Genomic DNA, 16,265 nt, shown 5'->3' on the forward strand with positions numbered 1-16,265 from the left:
CTCCCACACATCATTCTAGATCTATTATAACCTTGGGCGGGACGGGACAGAGGGGGTCAAAAGGTGCTGCACACATGTTTGGAAATCATGACTGTACGGTATGCCAGAGTATTGACATTAATATACTAAAGTTTCATCAAGAGTCTCGCCCAGGTTATGCCGTATGCGTTAGGCTTTTGTCTGACGAATGTCGCTCAATGTAAGGGGGTAACGTCCAGTAGCAGGTGGCATCCATTGCACAGCGGGTGTACGGCTTGTTAGTATGTGGGTGTCTTTGTCAATTTCACTGTTATGTGAACGTGTCATCTGTGCCATGTCAAAATAAACTCTCAAAGTGCCATGGCCCTGCCAAATATCTCTTTTTTACCATCGGGCTGATCCAACCATTTTTTTTCGCTTGTCATTTGATTTTGGATTAACTATCCAGTGCACAGGCACCGATAACAACCCAGCGTCAAATTACATAGACCGTACAATGATTTGACTATTATTGTCCATGCGTGGGCCATCAGGGTAGTAGTACCATTATTTTTAACCGCCAAAGAATGCATATTCTTATACAACTAGATTGTTGTTATTGCATATGAAGCTTTATTGGCTAGTCCTGTGAAATTCAGCCAAATCGTTTTCGGCCGCTGCAGCTGTATCGAAGTCTGCCCAAAGCAATCGATAACAGAAGCTTAAAAAAATTGGACTACCAAGAAAGACACAAGTGCAAGCAGGAACTATAATGTTTATTATTTCTTTCGTTCCTTGTCTGATCCAACCGCTCGCAGTGGCACGCATGCATACACTTGAAGGTTCTCAGAACATCCGAGTTCTGGCATTTCCTTCATACGACCGTGCCCAGTTGAGTACGAGGTGGATCGGAGTGTAAAACATGTCCAATCATGGGATGATTGATAAGCCTCAATATCGACATGGACGGTGTTTCCTTTCCGCAAATTGTCGCCCCCACCCCCCTTCCCATTTCATTGGCACGACAGCTACGCCTAGGTGCCTGCTGAAAGTTTTATTTTATCCGTTTTTTTTTTTTTGTACGTCCCGCTCATACGTAAGCTGATGCTGGCTTGGCTGCAACTTTAGACCTCTTTTTGCCCAGTTTGTAGACAAGACCAAGTACTGTTGAACATCGCTCCGGTTCATTTTTTGGATCCAAAAAGAAACCGCCCTCCCCCCTTTTCTTTTTCATTCTTCTTCACCATCACGGCAGCCATGAGAAGCAAAAACACCCACAATGCTTGGTTGGCAGCCCAGCTTTTGGAAAATCTGTGGTTGCGCAGTCATATTGCTAGAACACATACCAGACGATGTAAAGGGGCATTGAAGCAACCTGCTCACGCCATTCACAACGCACCTTCTCATAAATCACCAGCAAGGTCATTGCCCAACGTCACAGCAACCGACAGGCACAATGGTTCTTGTCGTTGGCAGGACAATGGTATGGTACTGAGAACAGTCGATACTCTTCCCGTGAAACCATCGCGACCATCCTGTTCCGCATTACGGCGACAGTATAGTACGCAATCCAAGAATACCAGTACGGTAGCCCGAGAAACCACGTCGGAAGTGACCCATCCATCGAACGAAAGTCTGCTGAGCGGTACCAAAAATTACGATGAAATTCTGTCGGCTGCCTTGCAACAGTCCGATGCCTCCACCGCTCACTTTTTGATCGATATCACCTTGCAATTGCTACGCTCAAAGAACCCAGTGCTGGCATGGGAATGCTATACCGACTTGCGCTCGCGCGACATGTTTCAATACATCTCGCGCGATAAATTTAAACAGTTGATTTCACAGTTCAACAAAGCTTCGACGCCCCGGGAAGCACTCGAGTATGTATTGACCGTGACGGAAGATATGAAAAGCATGGGGTATGCTCTCGGACGAAAGGAGAAATTACTGCTGATGCGGTTACTGGGATCCAACGGAAAGATGCAAGAGATGGAAAAGATCCATCACGATTTGCTTCAGGAGGAATTTTTGCTGCCGGAAGCCGATATTCAGAAAGCGTACAATATCATGCTGCAGGAATACCAAGCCCAGATGAAGACCTTTGATAAACGTGTGGTGGCGGAAAAGTCCATGGATATTTACGGTGAAATGCTCGATCGCGGAATTCGTCCCGGAGCGGCCGCAACCCGTCTGTTTATCGAGAACATTCGTCGTGGCGACAGCTCCTTTGAAATGGTCGATACGGTGTGGGAATGGTTCTGGAACAAGCTCGGCATGCACGTCGGTAAGAAGAGTCATGATCTGGATCCCGTCATTTACAAGGAAATGCTGCTGTTCTTTGCCAGCGCCGGTCGACCTGAATACATGCTGGAAGTCAATGATTTGATTGTGAGAAAGAATATCAAACGCGACGTACGAACGATGACGGCCCTGATCCACAAAGTCGGTCGAAGCGGTGACATTGAAAAAGCGACGGCAATCTTGGACGAAATGAAAGCGGAAGGTTTGATGCCGAATATCGTCACGTTCAATGCTCTGATTGACATTCACGTTCACAAACGACCGGAACCCGATTTGGCGGGCGCGACGCGAATGTACGATATGCTCCATGAAGTGGGCCTGCAACCTGATGTCAGGACATTTGGTACCCTCATCGATATGTTTGCAAAGAAGGGCGACATTCACACCGTGCGACGATTGTATCAGGATATGATTTCTAACCACGACCTGAAACCGAACCCTCACATCTATTCATCCATGATTGAATGTTTTCTCAAAGTCGGCGACCGTCAATCCGCGATCGACATTCTTCGTATTGTCCGCAACAAAAAATCGTATGGTCTTCGCAGCGTCGAAGCAATTTCTAACCTTCTCATTCGATCGTATATCCGCGATAACAACTTGAAGAATGCAACGGGTCTGCTGCTGAACCTGCTTTTGGATGCCAAACTTCCTCCTTCTCCCATCACCTTTACCCCGCTTTTGGCTTACCATGCCGATTTGGCCGACGTGCAAGCCGTGGAAGACATTGTTCAAAAGATGCGCCAACTCGGTGTCAAGCCCAATGTATATACATATACCACCATTCTGGAAGCTTACGCCAAAGCCGGTGACATCGAAAAGGCCGAAAGTATCTTTGACGAGATGCAGAAACGCTGGCAATCATCCGTCCGCACTTACAACACCTTGCTGTACGTCTACGTCAAGCAAAACGAAATGACCAAAGTGCTCGATACCTATCAGACCATGGTGAAGCGATTCGTAAAACACAACGAGTTTACCTACGGTCTTTTGATCAGTTTCTTCTCGCGTCGAAAGGAACCCATGGCCGTGGAATCGTTGCTGAATACCATGGACACCAATCACGTCAAGCCCGGCGTCATCCCTTGGACCCTTCTGATGCAGACCTATTTTAACTGCAACCGTCCCGCCGAAGCAAGGCAGGTCCTGGAACGAATGACCCAAGCTGGTGTGGAACCCAACTATGTAACTTTATCGGTCCTGATTGACGGGTGTGTCCGATCGGACAGCCTGGCGCTCGCTGAAGAAATTTTGGAAAACACGCTCAGTGACGTCTCTTTGCAGGACAAGGAAGCTCGAAGACGATTTCCCGGTCGTCAACGTTTAGCCGATGCTTCCGTGTCCAATTTGAAGGAATACATTGATCAACTGCCGACCACCATTGAAGACGTTCTGAATCAAGACCATCCATCCAACCCCATCATCGATCGACCGCCGCCTCACTTATTTACCCCGTTACTGAATGCGTATCGTTTGCGAGGCGATGTGCAGAGCGTGAAAACAATGGTGAAACGCATGCTCCAACTTTCGGTTCCATTGAATGCCGTGGTATGTACGACATTGATGAATTTTTACAAAGATCAGGAACAGTTTCATGTGGTCGATCGTTTGTGGAAGGCTTTTCGTGAACGGGATGTGAGCCATGTGGATCTCGAAGACGATATTGGTTCCGTGCCCGTGTCGCTGGGCAACAGGGTTGACTTTGAGCTGTGGACGTTAGATCCCGATTTTTTGTGGTCGTTTGATGCGGGAACCGCGGTGGCACCGTCTCAATTTGCTTTATCGATTTACATGGACGCATTGACTTTGCAAGACCGGCACGACGAAGTCGAGAAGCTGTGGAGTGAATTAACCTCGGAAGGTTATGCGTTTGATGAGCACAACTGGAATCGGTACATTGTGACCTTACTTGATAAGGGCCAAGTTCTGGAAGCATGCAAGGTTGCGAAAGAGGTATTCCTGGTCACGAGCGATACCTCTCCTCAGTTGAAGCGATCTGTTCGTTCCCGAGATGATTTGGACGATGCGGGTCAACGCCTTTACTCTCAAACATGCCAACGATTTGCACAAGCCTTTGATGTACCTGAACTCTATGATCAATATCCTGCTCGCTTGTGCACGTTGATTCCAGACTTTATTCATCGATATCTCCAAACGCATTCATCGTCTCCGCTCGATCCTCTTGATCCAAGCGAAAAAAGTACCAACTGTTAATAATAATAACAACATCACTTCATCATCCCTTGTGATTCCATTTTGTAATTTTTTCTTTCTTTCTCTCCTATCGGCATTTTGTTCATTCCAAAATATACATGCTTTAGAGTTTCCATCCATGTGCTTGTGGTCGTATTTTGTTTTCATCGGATAATACAGTTTTAAGAATCGTTATCAAACTTAGTAGCCTTTTTTGCTGTAGCACGGTCTGATGGACTTTTTTTTTCGGTCAACGGCTTTAGGACCAGTTTCAATGAGCCCACTTTTGACGGCGTAGTAATTCTCAACTTCAGAGGAAACCATTTCTTCCACCCGTTTTAAACTGTAAAACCGACGCTCAAATAGGTCCTCAAAGTCTCTTTTTTTTCCGCTCTATTGTCATGCAGTATATGGTTTTTTTTTATTTTATTTTTATTTTTAGCTTTGGCTTTCTTTCTATTTACCAGTCAAAATATACAGAAAATAAATCGTATAAATAACGCCTTCCCAAAGGTTAATTTAATTAATGACCTCCAAAAAAAAAATCACAAAAACTGCTTGCTCAAGTGAGTATAACCGTAAATTAATGATAAAAAATGGAAGATCATGACTTGACTTTAATATTGTTATCGTTGTGTTTTCCTGTGAAAAAAAAAGGTGTAGTAAAAGAAAAAAAACGCGAAAAAAGTCCAAAAAGAAATGCCTTCTGCCAGAATCGAACTGGCGACCTTCTGCTTACTAGGCAGACGCTCTGCCAACTGAGCCAAGAAGGCTTTTCGATGATTTTATGATCATCGATACAATGATATAATGACGGCCGCTCAAAAGTTTTTCCGCCAATCATATCGATGCGAACGTCGGAAGCTCGGATGCTCTTTTTCCGATCCAATCAGGTTGCCTGGACACGAAGGGTCGTGAAACGGAAGAAAGTTCGATAGTTTATGAGCGTCCTGGAATATTTATTGATAGTTTTTGAGACTTTATTGTATTTAGGTGATTTCCAGACATTGTCCTTCATCTGATAGTGGTAATAATAGATCGAAAAGACAATTGGGATGGCCCAGTTTGCTTTGATCAGTTATTTTTTTAAAAAAAAGGAAGGAATGACTTTAAACCACAAAAGTTGATCAGCAAACAGATTGCTCTGTCAGTTGTATTTTCTATGACGGTATGTCGTTTAGTGTTAGTTAATGTGATTTTTTGCGGCCGAGTTCATTCTCGGGATGGCTGTAAGCCTGGGCAACAAATTTGGTGTGGCGACCCGTAGCAACTGCAAATGAAAACACACACCGTATTAACATAGGATGCTGATGACAATGATTCGGATGGAATTTTCACGTACCTAGACGGCCATCTGCTGTCAAGTCGATCGAAGTGAAAGCCAATGTTTTTCCAAGTTTATCACAACGTGCATCCTATTTTTGCATGTTGTTAGATGGTTTGTATGGAAAAGCGATCGTCCCAGAAATGTGTATTTACGAGAGTGATTGTTTGTCCTTCTTTGGCGCCGGAGATGTAACTGATATTGATGTCTGTGCTGACCCCGGTGGCAAATAATCCGTGGGATGCGAGGGCGAGAGACCCACCAATATCCACCTAGCGCATATGCTTTAGAAATTGAAAATAGGCACCATCTATCAATCACCCTACCGCGGTAGCCAACAGACCCCCATGCACCGATTGCAGACGGTTCTAATGAATTTCGTCATTGTCAACGATGAGAGTGGGGTAACATTTTCGGTTTGGTATCCTTGTTCATTACCAGATGCTGTTTTTCGACTTGAAATTTAGCTTGAACACGACCTGTCTCCGAGTTTACAATAGAAAGCTAAAATTGTCACGGCAAAATGTTGGTCATTGTCATTTTGAAGACGCCATGAGATTGCAACCCTAGGTTTCGGTTTTACCTTGGGTAGGACAAGAGCGTCGTAACCGCCGGCCGCATAAAAGCTCTACAAAAAGGATTTCAGTACAAATCAACAGAATTCAAAGTGTTTCGCAAGATCATAGAAAAACGGTACCTGCAGGACTTTATTGACCATCTCAGGGGATCTCACGACTTTGGTGGCGAACATGATGTAAAGGAAAAAACTGATAAAGAAAGCTCAACTACAGCGGAGAGTCAAACAATGGATTTTATTATTCCACACAAGAATTGAATGAAAGAAAAACAAGTATGTACAGCAAGTAAAATAGGATGACAAGGTAAAAAAGGAAGTAGAGAGAAGGAAACAAGAGTGAAGAGAAAGGGAGAATGATAACACAAGAGGTGTAAAGGTCATTACTTTACGTGTGTGTGTGAGAGAGTGAGTATGAGTGTGAGAGAATGTGTGTGTGTTCAAATATCTACTTCATCTTCAGTTACTGAACCAAATCGTTTCTTTTTACGTGTTGCATCACTACCAAGTTTTGTCTTGCGTTTCTTCTCTTTACGCATATGCGACGCGGATTCATCTTGGCTAGAATCTTGATCCAACTCTTTCTGCGCCAAAGCCTAAACACATTCCTTTGTTAGCTCTGTTCACACCGATGTTATTGTTGTTCTTATTAATAATCACCTTTTGATACGTGGATGAGGACAGTGAAAACAAACGATCCAACTCTGTGAATTTTTGCTTTCTTCTGTCCGGTCGATTGGTTAGGTAACCATCAAAACCCCGTATAATATTCCCATTGTGCTGCGTATCCTCCAAATAAGATCCTTCAAAGAGATAGATCGAATGTTCCAAGTTGATCTAATCCATTGGCTTCAGTAGCTAAATCATTGGGTCATTGGCATGTTTCGAAATAACTTACTAGATTGGTGTCCACTTGCTTCTTGCGACTCAAAAGAGCTTGTAATTCAGCTTTGGCTTCTTCGTACTTTTGTCTTGTAACAGCTTCTCCTTCTTTGGGGGTGGCATCCGGCATGGTAAAAGGCGGCTTATTTACTATGTTGAGAGGTCTCACCAAGGTCGGGTCCACCCAAAAAGAGGCTGGAGCGATCGGAAATTGAAATGATAAAAATTGGGCTGCGTCAGAATTTCCCTATACGAAAGAGCGCAGTGGAAATCGCATCTTTAGTAGCTTCGTGCAACCAAATATAAAAAAAAGAAAAAAAAAAGAAGGTATTCCCGACCCAAAGTCAAATAACCTTTTCTTGTTTCTTCTTGCTGTGGCAGCTTTGTTATTTCGCTGCGTAGAGAAACTATTTGTCAATGTCTGGGCCAGTTGTGGAAGAAGAAAAGACTCACGATACAGCCGTGGACTCGAAAGTGACCGCCAAAGAACAGGCACCCCTTCCGTCCATTTCGACGACCGTCGCCTCGGCTGAAGCCGACGATCAGCTCGAAGAAGCCCCACTCGCGTCGCCTCCATCGCCAACTTCTCCCGCTTCCTCTTCTTCAGATAACGGTAACGAGACGTCCTATGTTGATATCTCTAAGTCTGAGGTCGATCTTCGGGCGAACTCGCCCGCTACCGACACCACCGCCCATACTCCTCCTTCCCCTGACGAATCATCGATCCCCATGCCAGCAGCAACAGAAGTGTCGCAACCACTTGCTGAAAGAGAATCGCCCTTGCCCTCCATTGCCGATGCCTCCACCGACTTGCAACCCGAGCCATTCAAGGATACCAACGCGCAGGTTTCAGACGAGTCGGTTACCGACGAACCGCTTCCCGCGTCCTCTTCTTCAGACGTTCCGTCAACCACAGCAGCCACTCCAATCCAGGACACAGATATCATGGGCGAGACTGCACCAGCGGAGAAGAATCAGAGTGACGATGTGGAATCTAAAAGTGTAACTGACCATGATCCCGAGGTCAAGAAATCTGAAACAGCTGGATCTCCTACAGAAGTTCCGGTGGCGCAGGAACCCAAAGATTCTAACGCTGAAGAGCCTCCGGTGGATACAGCAAAAGATGCGGTTCCTGTACCGACCATCCAGATCTCCCCTGTAGATGATCACCATGATCACTATTTTGAAAACGAACTTGCAGATTGTTCCATCACTCAAGATGAAGAAGAACAAACGCCCATACCCAAAGATACTACGCCGTTGCCTTTGCCTATCGAGGAGCACGACTCGACTGCAAAAAGTGATACAGCTGATCCGCTTCCATCGGCTGCTCGCGCTGGATCGGAGCGCGAAACCGACCACGCCCAGCCTACTGATCCGAGCCGGCAAAGCCCCGTCAACGACTTTTATCACAACAAGAATATCCTTTTGACCGGGGCTACCGGGTTTGTCGGTAAAGCAGTATTGTGGAAGCTCATCCAATCCGTGGGTCAAGATGTTGGCAAAATATACATCTTGATTCGAAATGGAAGTAACAAACGTAGCAAAGTCGGTCGACCTACTGATCGCTTTTTCAGTGAGATCATCTCCAGCAAGGTAAAAATGCAATCATGACTATGGATTTGATGAATTTTTGTTAATGGTGACCGTTTGCTTTTATTTATTATTGGCCATGGACAGGCTTTTATGACGTTGAAACGGCAGTTGGGATCGTACTATTTCCAAAAGATTATAGACAAAGTGGTTCCTGTCACCGGCGACATTATTTCGCCGGATTTGTCCATGATGGAAGAAGATCGTCAAATGATTATTGATAATGTGAACGTTGTAATCCACTGTGCGGCAACTCTGGATTATCACGAGCGATTGGATCTCGCACTAGAGGTAAGCCATTTCTGAGTCCCGGGTTTGGGCGAGTTCATGATGACCCTAACCTTAACGTTTTATTACAGACCAACACGCTGGGCACTTTACGTCTAATGGATTTAGCCGATGAATGTCGCAATTTAGGTAGAACTCACTTCCTTGTCTTGATTTGCTCATCTTTTGGAGATTAACCCAGTGATTCAATAGACGTCTTTGTTCACATGTCGACCGCTTATTTCAACGCAAATCTTCCCGACGGCTACGTGCAGGAACGTGTTTATCCCATGGAGCTCGGTGATCCAGAAGAACTACTCAAAGAAATTGTTGCCCTGGAATTACAAGGTAAAAAAAAAAAAAGAGTGCCGACGGTGGCGGTACCCAGACAAACATGGGAATGAAAAGGGAATAATTTGGAGAAAGATGCTTATATACCTTGAACAGATATTCCGAAAATGACCCAGCGGGTTTTGGCGTACTATCCAAATACTTATACCTTTACAAAATCCTTGACCGAGCATTTGATACTAAAGAGAGTGGATTACAATCGGTTGGAGGAAGCCCAGGGAGGAAAGAACCAGTGGCCGGTGGCTATTGTTCGCGCTACCCAGGTCGGCGCAGGATGCTTTGAGCCTCTTCCGGGATGGATGGATGGGATCTCCGGTACCAATGCTGCCGTCTATCTTTTGGGGCACGGTATCCATGCCTTGCCATCGGATATTGGCGATTTGACGGCCGATATCGTGCCTGTCGACTATCTCGCCAAAGTCATTATTGGCTGTCCTATTCGTTTGATGCCGCCGGGAATCAAGTTCATTCTTCCTTACAACGAAATTCTCCACGACGAAGACGATCACACCGCCAGTATTGCTGTCCCCCAGATTCAGTACTTTCCCATCATTTATCAGCTTTCCGCTACGGCGATCACTTCTATTACCTGGCGACAAATGTATGAAGCGGTGCGTCATTACTGGAATCGCAACTCTCGCGTCAATCTTCCACCGGGCCGACAGTATTTTATGAACAATAAAGCACTTCACCGTGCAAAAACATTTATGCGAAGCCGGCTACCCCAGTCCCTGACTTCGGTCACCACCGTCATCACCAACAATAACCCTATCAGCAAACGATTTTCCGATCCCAACCTTTCGAATCGAGCCATAGAATTGGCCTCGCGTGCCGTAGAAGCCAACCATCCGTTTGTACGACACCGATGGACGTTTGATCATCAAAATGTCGACGTTGTCCGTGGCCAGCTTCAAGCCGATCCACTGTTCAATTTGGACATGTATCAAACCATCGACTGGGAAACCTACATGCTGAGTTACAGCTTCAATACACACCTTTTCATCTCTCAGGGTGCGGTGGGTCTCCGAAATATCACCCTGCCCGCTGGCTGGGATTGTGCCATGTACTCCAAATTGCCCGACGTGCGAAATTCCATCATCGACAAGCAAATCGAATCCGTCATTTTCAGTGCCGCCGATATCAACAAACGCACCGATCGCATGCTTGCGCAGGTGACCGACTGTCTTGAACATCCCGGTCTCGATACACGCGATAAAAAGAAGGCGGAAGAATGGGTCAATGACTTTGACGCCAGTTTAGATGATTGGTGCCATGATGATTCGGAAATCTTGAAAGACGGGCGTCGTATGGCCGATCTCGGTCGCTGGTCGTCTCAATCGCGGGATCATGACGAAGCTCTTCGTGTGGTGGTATTGAACGATCCTCGCGTAGGTCACAGCATACGGCAGGTAAGCTATACTTTTCATAGGCAGCGGAGACATGACACTGATTCTTTTTTTTTTCTGGAATGTACCCAGATTATCGAGACTTCCGGTGTGCCTCAGCAAACGGTGGTCGGCGAAGCTTACAAAATTCTTCAACGTATGCGCGAGCGCACTCAGCTTGAATATGTGTGGTTCGCCGGGGCGTTCTTGGATGCTCTATTTAAACGTCTTTTCATGAGTATTCGTATCTGCGAAGAAGACTTGGCAAAGGTACTTGGCAAATGCCAAAGAGTGCGACGTGTGAAGGGGTAACTTGATATTGAACCCTCATCTTTTTTTTTTCTACAGCTCAAACAGCAGATCCAGGGCAAAAATGTGGTTTACATGCCCGTGTCAAAAACCATGATGGATCAACTACTAATATGGTATATTTGTCTTCGATATCATTTGCCCGTCCCCGCTATTGTATGCGACGAAGGTAAGCACGGCTGACTGTTCAATGTGAAAAAAAGGGTATCAATGGACTCTTATGGATGCATCATGTTTTAGCTTTGGCATTGCTCGGCCCTATTTCTGATATAATGAGAATTGCCGGCGCATTCTTTGTACGACGTGATCAGAAAACACGTTCGCCGTTGAACACCGCTGTCACTGCCGCTTACACCGAAGCTCTGCTGAATGAACACGGGGCATTATCCATGTTGATCGAAAAGACACGTTCTCGTACCGGTCGCGTGCAGAGCGCATATCCCGATGGCATGATTGAAATGATTTTGGACGCATCACTCGAAAAGGGCTCCAAAACACCAACGCAAGATCCGTATTCTCCCCCTGCTTCGCCCGCACCTTCGACTGAAAGCGGGTCCAATCACAGAAATGTCACCTTTGTGCCTATCAATATAACCTACGAAAAGATCCCGGAATTGCGTACGCTCATTGACCAAGTGCTGGACCAGAAACCGAGAGAGACCTCGACGACACTGGCATCTTCGTTGCTTCGACCGAGTGCTTCAGTGGCCGATCGTGCCGCCAACAAAGACAATGGGGCCGTGGAACAGGGCAAATACGGTCGTGTGTTCGTCAGTTTTGGCGAATCATTATCTTTGCAGGACGTCATCGAAGCCACCGGTCCTTGCTCGACTTCCAACTTGAAGTAAGTGCCATGGATAGGCAGTACGGTAAATTATCAGTGTTGACATGATCCCACGGCAGAGATGCGTCGGCTCATCGTAAGGAAGCCATGGCTGACTATATCGCGAAAGCGGTTCAACGTAAGCAGCACGAGGCTACCATTGTCAGCCCAGTGGCTCTTGTTGCTGCTACGGTGCTTTTCGGTCGAGCCATTAACGGGATTTCCATGGGTAAACAGACGACAAAAAAGATCTAAATATGTTGCTTCGACTATTCACGCCTATTTTGAATTTTTTTTAGGAAAAATCTATGAGCTGGTTGGCTGGTTGCGCCATGAAATTTGCTACCAGTACAAGATGAAGCTCGATTGGGAAGGTAAACATCGCTCATGGATGATCGTGATACGTAAATTTTATTAACCAAGGATCGTGAAATATAGAAGAAGAGGATGTGCAAACGATTGTTGCTTACGCACTCAATTTTCTCGATGCAAGAACCAACATTATCTACGACAGCAAGCGCATTACAGACAACACCAAAGTGCGTGTGGTGGAGCATGCCGATAACGTGATGGACTTGTCGTACATGGCGAGCCAGGTAAGATACATTTTTTATTTTTGGCATGAACCACATGTGTCACCTGACCGACTTCTTTAGTTGATTGAGATTTTCTTACCTAAAGCAATACTGGCCGTTGTGTATCTGTCCGCCGCCCCTCTCGAAATCACGCGAAATGAACTTTATGATCAATTTGCCTTTTTGGTGCGTCTCTTCAAGGATGAATTTATATATCCATGGAATGTGGAGGAGGTAAGGCATATTGTCGAGAGAGAAAAATGCCTCGTGATATACTAAGCTGAGACGGGTTTGTAGACATTCCAATGTGTGCTAGATCAGTTCGTCTTTCAGGGTATCCTTGTCGCGGTGGAGGAGGACAAGTACAAGAAAGCAGTGACATCGGACACCGATGAACATGTCTTTACTCAGTTATGCTTATTGGCGTCGTTCTTATATCCCATCCTCGATGCTTATTGGATCACATCATGCTCCTTGTCAGCGCTTCGCGATCTGCCTTTTATGCCGCGAAAGATTGTTCCTATTCTTGCTCAATGGATTGCCGCCCACCTGATCAGTGGTCGACGTACCATTTACCGTGAAGTCCTATCGACCGAAGCCAGCCAGAATGCCGTGGACAACTTTTTAGCCATCGGTTTTATCGATGCCGTGCATCCCAAGAGTCACCTTTCACCAGATGCCCAGATTCTTTTGCTTGAGCTTGGTATCACCACCAACGAAGATCTCGTCATGGTAGCTCAACGGTCTGACGTGCCCGCTGCTGTTACGAATACCACACCCGATAATGTAAGTAGTTAAACAGCATCACAAGAACACAGTGGGAGAAAAAAAACAGACAGCATTTGCTAACAGTGCGGTATCAGAACAATGACGGCAAAAATACAGGCTCGCAAGATTCACTCTCTCGACTCAAAGATATTGCATCGTTGTGTCACGAAATAGAGAAATACCGGTTTGGAGCGAATATTCAGCCTGCAAACTACCAGCAAAACGCGCAGGTGTTTGATAAATGCCAGAATCAGATTCGCAGCATCTTGCGTGCGGAAAAAAGCTATGCCTCGCAACATGGTATGAATTTGATGCGCGCAGAAGATCAAATGATCCAACTCGTGTATTCGCTGAAAATGGCGGCTTCGAGTACGGCCGCTTCTGGCGAAGCCGGTCGACGCAACCCCAGACGCGTATCAGAAGTGTACCATCTGAGATCTACCTAAAACAGACCATCTATTATATCCCAAGGCCATTACCACCCGCTTGTTCCATATTGTATTGTTATATAAAATAAATACGTGTTTTTATTTATTCCCTCTGATCGCTATTTCCTCATCGCTGTTTCCTCAGAGGAAACCTCTTGCCACAAACAATGGCTTAAAATACAAATCGACTCCAAACGGGACATCGTTTGATCATGGTTTTGATTTATTAGGTGGAGGCGTCTTTTGCTCGGGCATTTGTTTGTAACAAACAGCTTCGAATGTTATGAGTGATATGATTACGAACACTTCCCGTAGTCACTTTCGCTTCAATGGATAGAAACATCAACAAATTCAGCAAGCATGATGAAAAAAGGGAAAATCAAAAGATCAAAATGTCACTGTCCAGATCATGCCTTGTCTAGAGTTATGATGTTCCGGAAAAACAGGTTGGGGAAGAGAAAGCATGAGTATGCGTTTGATGCTTCCTTTTACTAAGATACAATTTTTTTTTCTTTATAAAAGGCAGCTTTGGATCATGGATGTACAAAAAAAAGGAATATGAAGATGATGAATAAAATGAGAAGATGGGGGTAATAATGAAAATGTGAAGCGTGCGAATTACTGAATCAGTTTGGTCAGGATGTTCTTCTCATCCAGCTTTTTAAATAAGGCTTTGATAAAAGGGAAGTAATCCGCTTTACGTCGTGCATTCTCCATCTATAAGAAAACAAAAAGCAATCATTGTTCAATGTTTTTGATCTTTTTATGTTTCAGTGATGCCATACTTACTTCTTCATGTTCTTTTTGTAGTTCTGAATCACGCAACTGGGCTTGTGCCACTTTGTTTTCTTCATCGAGTGTACAGCGCCGCTTTCGCAGTCCTTCTACGGTTATTTGGCGGATATCTTCTTTGAGGATGTCTTCCAGTGCATCCTTGTCGTACTCCATTTCATCATGTGTTCGCTTTTTGCCAAGATTATCCTGAGTATTATCGCGCCACGGAGGATGCAATTCATCGAGCAATTCGTCGATTTTCGAAATGTAGAGACTATTAAATTCGTACCGTTGACGCAGTTTGGCCGTGGAATCCGTCACAATCGCCATGAGACTAAAATCGATAGATTCATCCTCGTTTTGTCTACAATGCACATAAGTCATCCAACCATCTTTTTTTTTTCCAGAAGCCGCACAAGTCGCATCGACTTACGGTATCATTTTCTTTTGCAATAGTGGTTTCGCAACATCGAGCCAATTATCAGCCGCACAAGGTCCTAAAGTTCACCATGTAGTAGGTATTATTAGAATGTTTATACACAAGAGGCGTTTCTCTTTGGCAAGGCTTGCCTATGCTTACCCAGTCGAACGGGGTATTTCTTCATCCCATCCAATTCCCATAGATAACCCTCTATGGGCACGTAACTGACAAAGTGATACATATCTTCGTTTACCCATTGTCGTGCGTCCTTCTTGAGTCTCCCTCGTTTCTTTGGCGCCTCTTTCATGCGAGGCAAAGCATTCTCGGCACGTACTTGATTTCTTTATGAATGAAATCAAAAAAGAAAGAGCCCGTGTAAGTGTCATTGGAAAAAAAAAGACAGTATCTGAGAAATGCTTACGACGCGAATGTGTTGTGCGTATTACGGAGCATGTCGCTGTTACCCACGGCCAAACCGCGAAGCTATAATTTTCAGGATTAGCCTTATGAATTACTTCTTTGGCTTGAGGTTCAGCACTTACACATGGATCGAAATCTTTGGTAAAGTGTTTGAAATGGCGTAAATAATTGCCAATATCCACATCATCGTTACAATTCAAGAGAATGCCTAAGAGGGCCAGCGTGGCGCACACGTTGAGCACGACTTGACAAGAAAATATGACCTTTTCAGCGCCTTCGTCTGGTTCCTCTGGATGCTCAGGCAAGAGATCTTCCTTGTATTTTGACGCGAATATCAGGCCGTGAACTGGTCTGAACAGAGCCGTCCAAGTGCAAATGTTAAAACAAGCATTCTTTTTCTTTTTCCTCTTTATGCCATCAGCCGAGGAGACTTACGTGTCAGGTAACATATTGAGATCCCAGACTTCTTCCACCTTGAGATTTTTTACGCCGTATTCTTGCATCATGGCATTAAAGATGGCTAAATAACTTTATGAGCTTTGAAAAGCGTCCAGCACGCGTAACAAAGATCAAAAATATTTTCGCGCGTTTTTACCAGGATCCGATTCAATGAGACACCATGCTTTGTTTGATACGGAAGAAGGATAGTCGACGGTCATGAGGAGTAAAGACAAAGTACGTTCGTCTACCAAAATGCTTGGTGCTCGTCCGGTTTTGCTGCCGGTGGTGGAATCCAAAAGAGGCCAATTCAAATCCGCCGTCACTTATAGGGTGAGCAAAGGGTAGCGAACAGCCCATAACTTATTTTCCGCAGTAACATTCTTTCAGCCATCGATCAATTTTTCAACAAGCTACAGTATGATTCATATTCAAAAAGGCTCAAAAAAGCACGATGGCGAGTCAATTGGCCTTGCAGACA

The 16,265-nt window shown here is 45.1% G+C and overlaps 6 protein-coding genes and 1 non-coding gene across 7 annotated transcripts; 2 read left to right on the forward strand and 5 right to left on the reverse strand.

Moving 5' to 3' along the window:
* Nucleotides 1–1,024: 1,024 nt before the first annotated feature.
* On the forward strand, nt 1,025–4,620 carry BYT42DRAFT_566093 (uncharacterized protein). The gene has a single exon (XM_051567922.1). It carries the CDS (start codon nt 1,216–1,218, stop codon nt 4,471–4,473), a length of 3,258 nt encoding a protein of 1,085 aa, XP_051424596.1. The 5' UTR covers nt 1,025–1,215; the 3' UTR covers nt 4,474–4,620.
* Nucleotides 4,621–5,152: 532 nt separating this feature from the next.
* On the reverse strand, nt 5,153–5,225 carry BYT42DRAFT_t71. The gene has a single exon. It is a non-coding gene; the product is annotated as a tRNA-Thr (tRNA).
* A 156-nt stretch (nt 5,226–5,381) lies between these two features.
* On the reverse strand, nt 5,382–6,546 carry BYT42DRAFT_566094 (HotDog domain-containing protein). Its single transcript, XM_051567923.1, has 7 exons — nt 6,474–6,546; nt 6,360–6,404; nt 6,215–6,280; nt 6,103–6,144; nt 5,932–6,048; nt 5,795–5,867; nt 5,382–5,722 (listed from the first exon to the last, which is right to left on the reverse strand). Exons 1-7 carry the CDS (start codon nt 6,525–6,527, stop codon nt 5,640–5,642), a joined length of 480 nt encoding a protein of 159 aa, XP_051424597.1. The 5' UTR covers nt 6,528–6,546; the 3' UTR covers nt 5,382–5,639.
* A 10-nt stretch (nt 6,547–6,556) lies between these two features.
* On the reverse strand, nt 6,557–7,187 carry BYT42DRAFT_513636 (uncharacterized protein; the record flags this gene model as incomplete). The annotated part of the gene is made up of 1 exon (XM_051565185.1): nt 6,557–7,187. Exon 1 carries the CDS (start codon nt 6,732–6,734, stop codon nt 6,558–6,560), a length of 177 nt encoding a protein of 58 aa, XP_051424598.1. The 5' UTR covers nt 6,735–7,187.
* On the reverse strand, nt 6,557–7,362 carry BYT42DRAFT_531096 (histone acetyltransferase subunit NuA4-domain-containing protein; the record flags this gene model as incomplete). Its single annotated transcript, XM_051565412.1, has 3 exons — nt 6,557–6,946; nt 7,011–7,187; nt 7,249–7,362. The coding sequence occupies 3 exons, from the start codon at nt 7,360–7,362 to the stop codon at nt 6,791–6,793; spliced, it is 447 nt and encodes a 148-aa protein (XP_051424599.1). The 3' UTR covers nt 6,557–6,790.
* An 815-nt stretch (nt 7,363–8,177) lies between these two features.
* BYT42DRAFT_494526 (male sterility protein-domain-containing protein) lies at nt 8,178–13,749 on the forward strand (the record flags this gene model as incomplete). The annotated part of the gene is made up of 14 exons (XM_051564303.1): nt 8,178–8,828; nt 8,913–9,116; nt 9,185–9,242; nt 9,306–9,440; nt 9,540–10,852; nt 10,922–11,098; nt 11,177–11,306; nt 11,378–11,981; nt 12,041–12,189; nt 12,260–12,334; nt 12,399–12,556; nt 12,617–12,769; nt 12,833–13,325; nt 13,430–13,749. 14 exons carry the CDS (start codon nt 8,178–8,180, stop codon nt 13,747–13,749), a joined length of 4,620 nt encoding a protein of 1,539 aa, XP_051424600.1.
* A 198-nt stretch (nt 13,750–13,947) lies between these two features.
* BYT42DRAFT_566102 (uncharacterized protein) lies at nt 13,948–16,047 on the reverse strand. Its single transcript, XM_051567924.1, has 8 exons — nt 15,942–16,047; nt 15,782–15,866; nt 15,469–15,697; nt 15,348–15,409; nt 15,086–15,267; nt 14,939–15,002; nt 14,521–14,869; nt 13,948–14,448 (listed from the first exon to the last, which is right to left on the reverse strand). Exons 1-8 carry the CDS (start codon nt 16,003–16,005, stop codon nt 14,350–14,352), a joined length of 1,134 nt encoding a protein of 377 aa, XP_051424601.1. The 5' UTR covers nt 16,006–16,047; the 3' UTR covers nt 13,948–14,349.
* Nucleotides 16,048–16,265: the final 218 nt, after the last annotated feature.

Source organism: Radiomyces spectabilis, assembly GCF_025331425.1.
Source record: "Radiomyces spectabilis strain NRRL 2753 chromosome Unknown BYT42scaffold_5, whole genome shotgun sequence".
NCBI classification, from domain to species: domain Eukaryota; kingdom Fungi; phylum Mucoromycota; class Mucoromycetes; order Mucorales; family Radiomycetaceae; genus Radiomyces; species Radiomyces spectabilis.

Excerpts from the sequence above, each read along its gene's own strand:
- BYT42DRAFT_566093 (XM_051567922.1), top strand. The coding sequence starts at position 1,216 with ATGAGAAGCAAAAACACCCACAATGCTTGGTTGGCAGCCCAGCTTTTG.
- BYT42DRAFT_566094 (XM_051567923.1), bottom strand. The coding sequence starts at position 6,527 with ATGTTCGCCACCAAAGTCGTGAGATCCCCTGAGATGGTCAATAAAGTC. Across the intron at positions 6,405-6,473 it reads TGGTCAATAAAGTCCTGCAG|AGCTTTTATGCGGCCGGCGG; the intron begins GTACCGTTTTTC and ends TCCTTTTTGTAG. Across the intron at positions 5,868-5,931 it reads AAGGACAAACAATCACTCTC|GATGCACGTTGTGATAAACT; the intron begins GTAAATACACAT and ends ATGCAAAAATAG.
- BYT42DRAFT_566102 (XM_051567924.1), bottom strand. The coding sequence starts at position 16,005 with ATGACCGTCGACTATCCTTCTTCCGTATCAAACAAAGCATGGTGTCTC. Across the intron at positions 15,698-15,781 it reads CTCAATATGTTACCTGACAC|ACCAGTTCACGGCCTGATAT; the intron begins GTAAGTCTCCTC and ends GGCTCTGTTCAG. Across the intron at positions 14,870-14,938 it reads TTGCAAAAGAAAATGATACC|ACAAAACGAGGATGAATCTA; the intron begins GTAAGTCGATGC and ends TGTGCATTGTAG.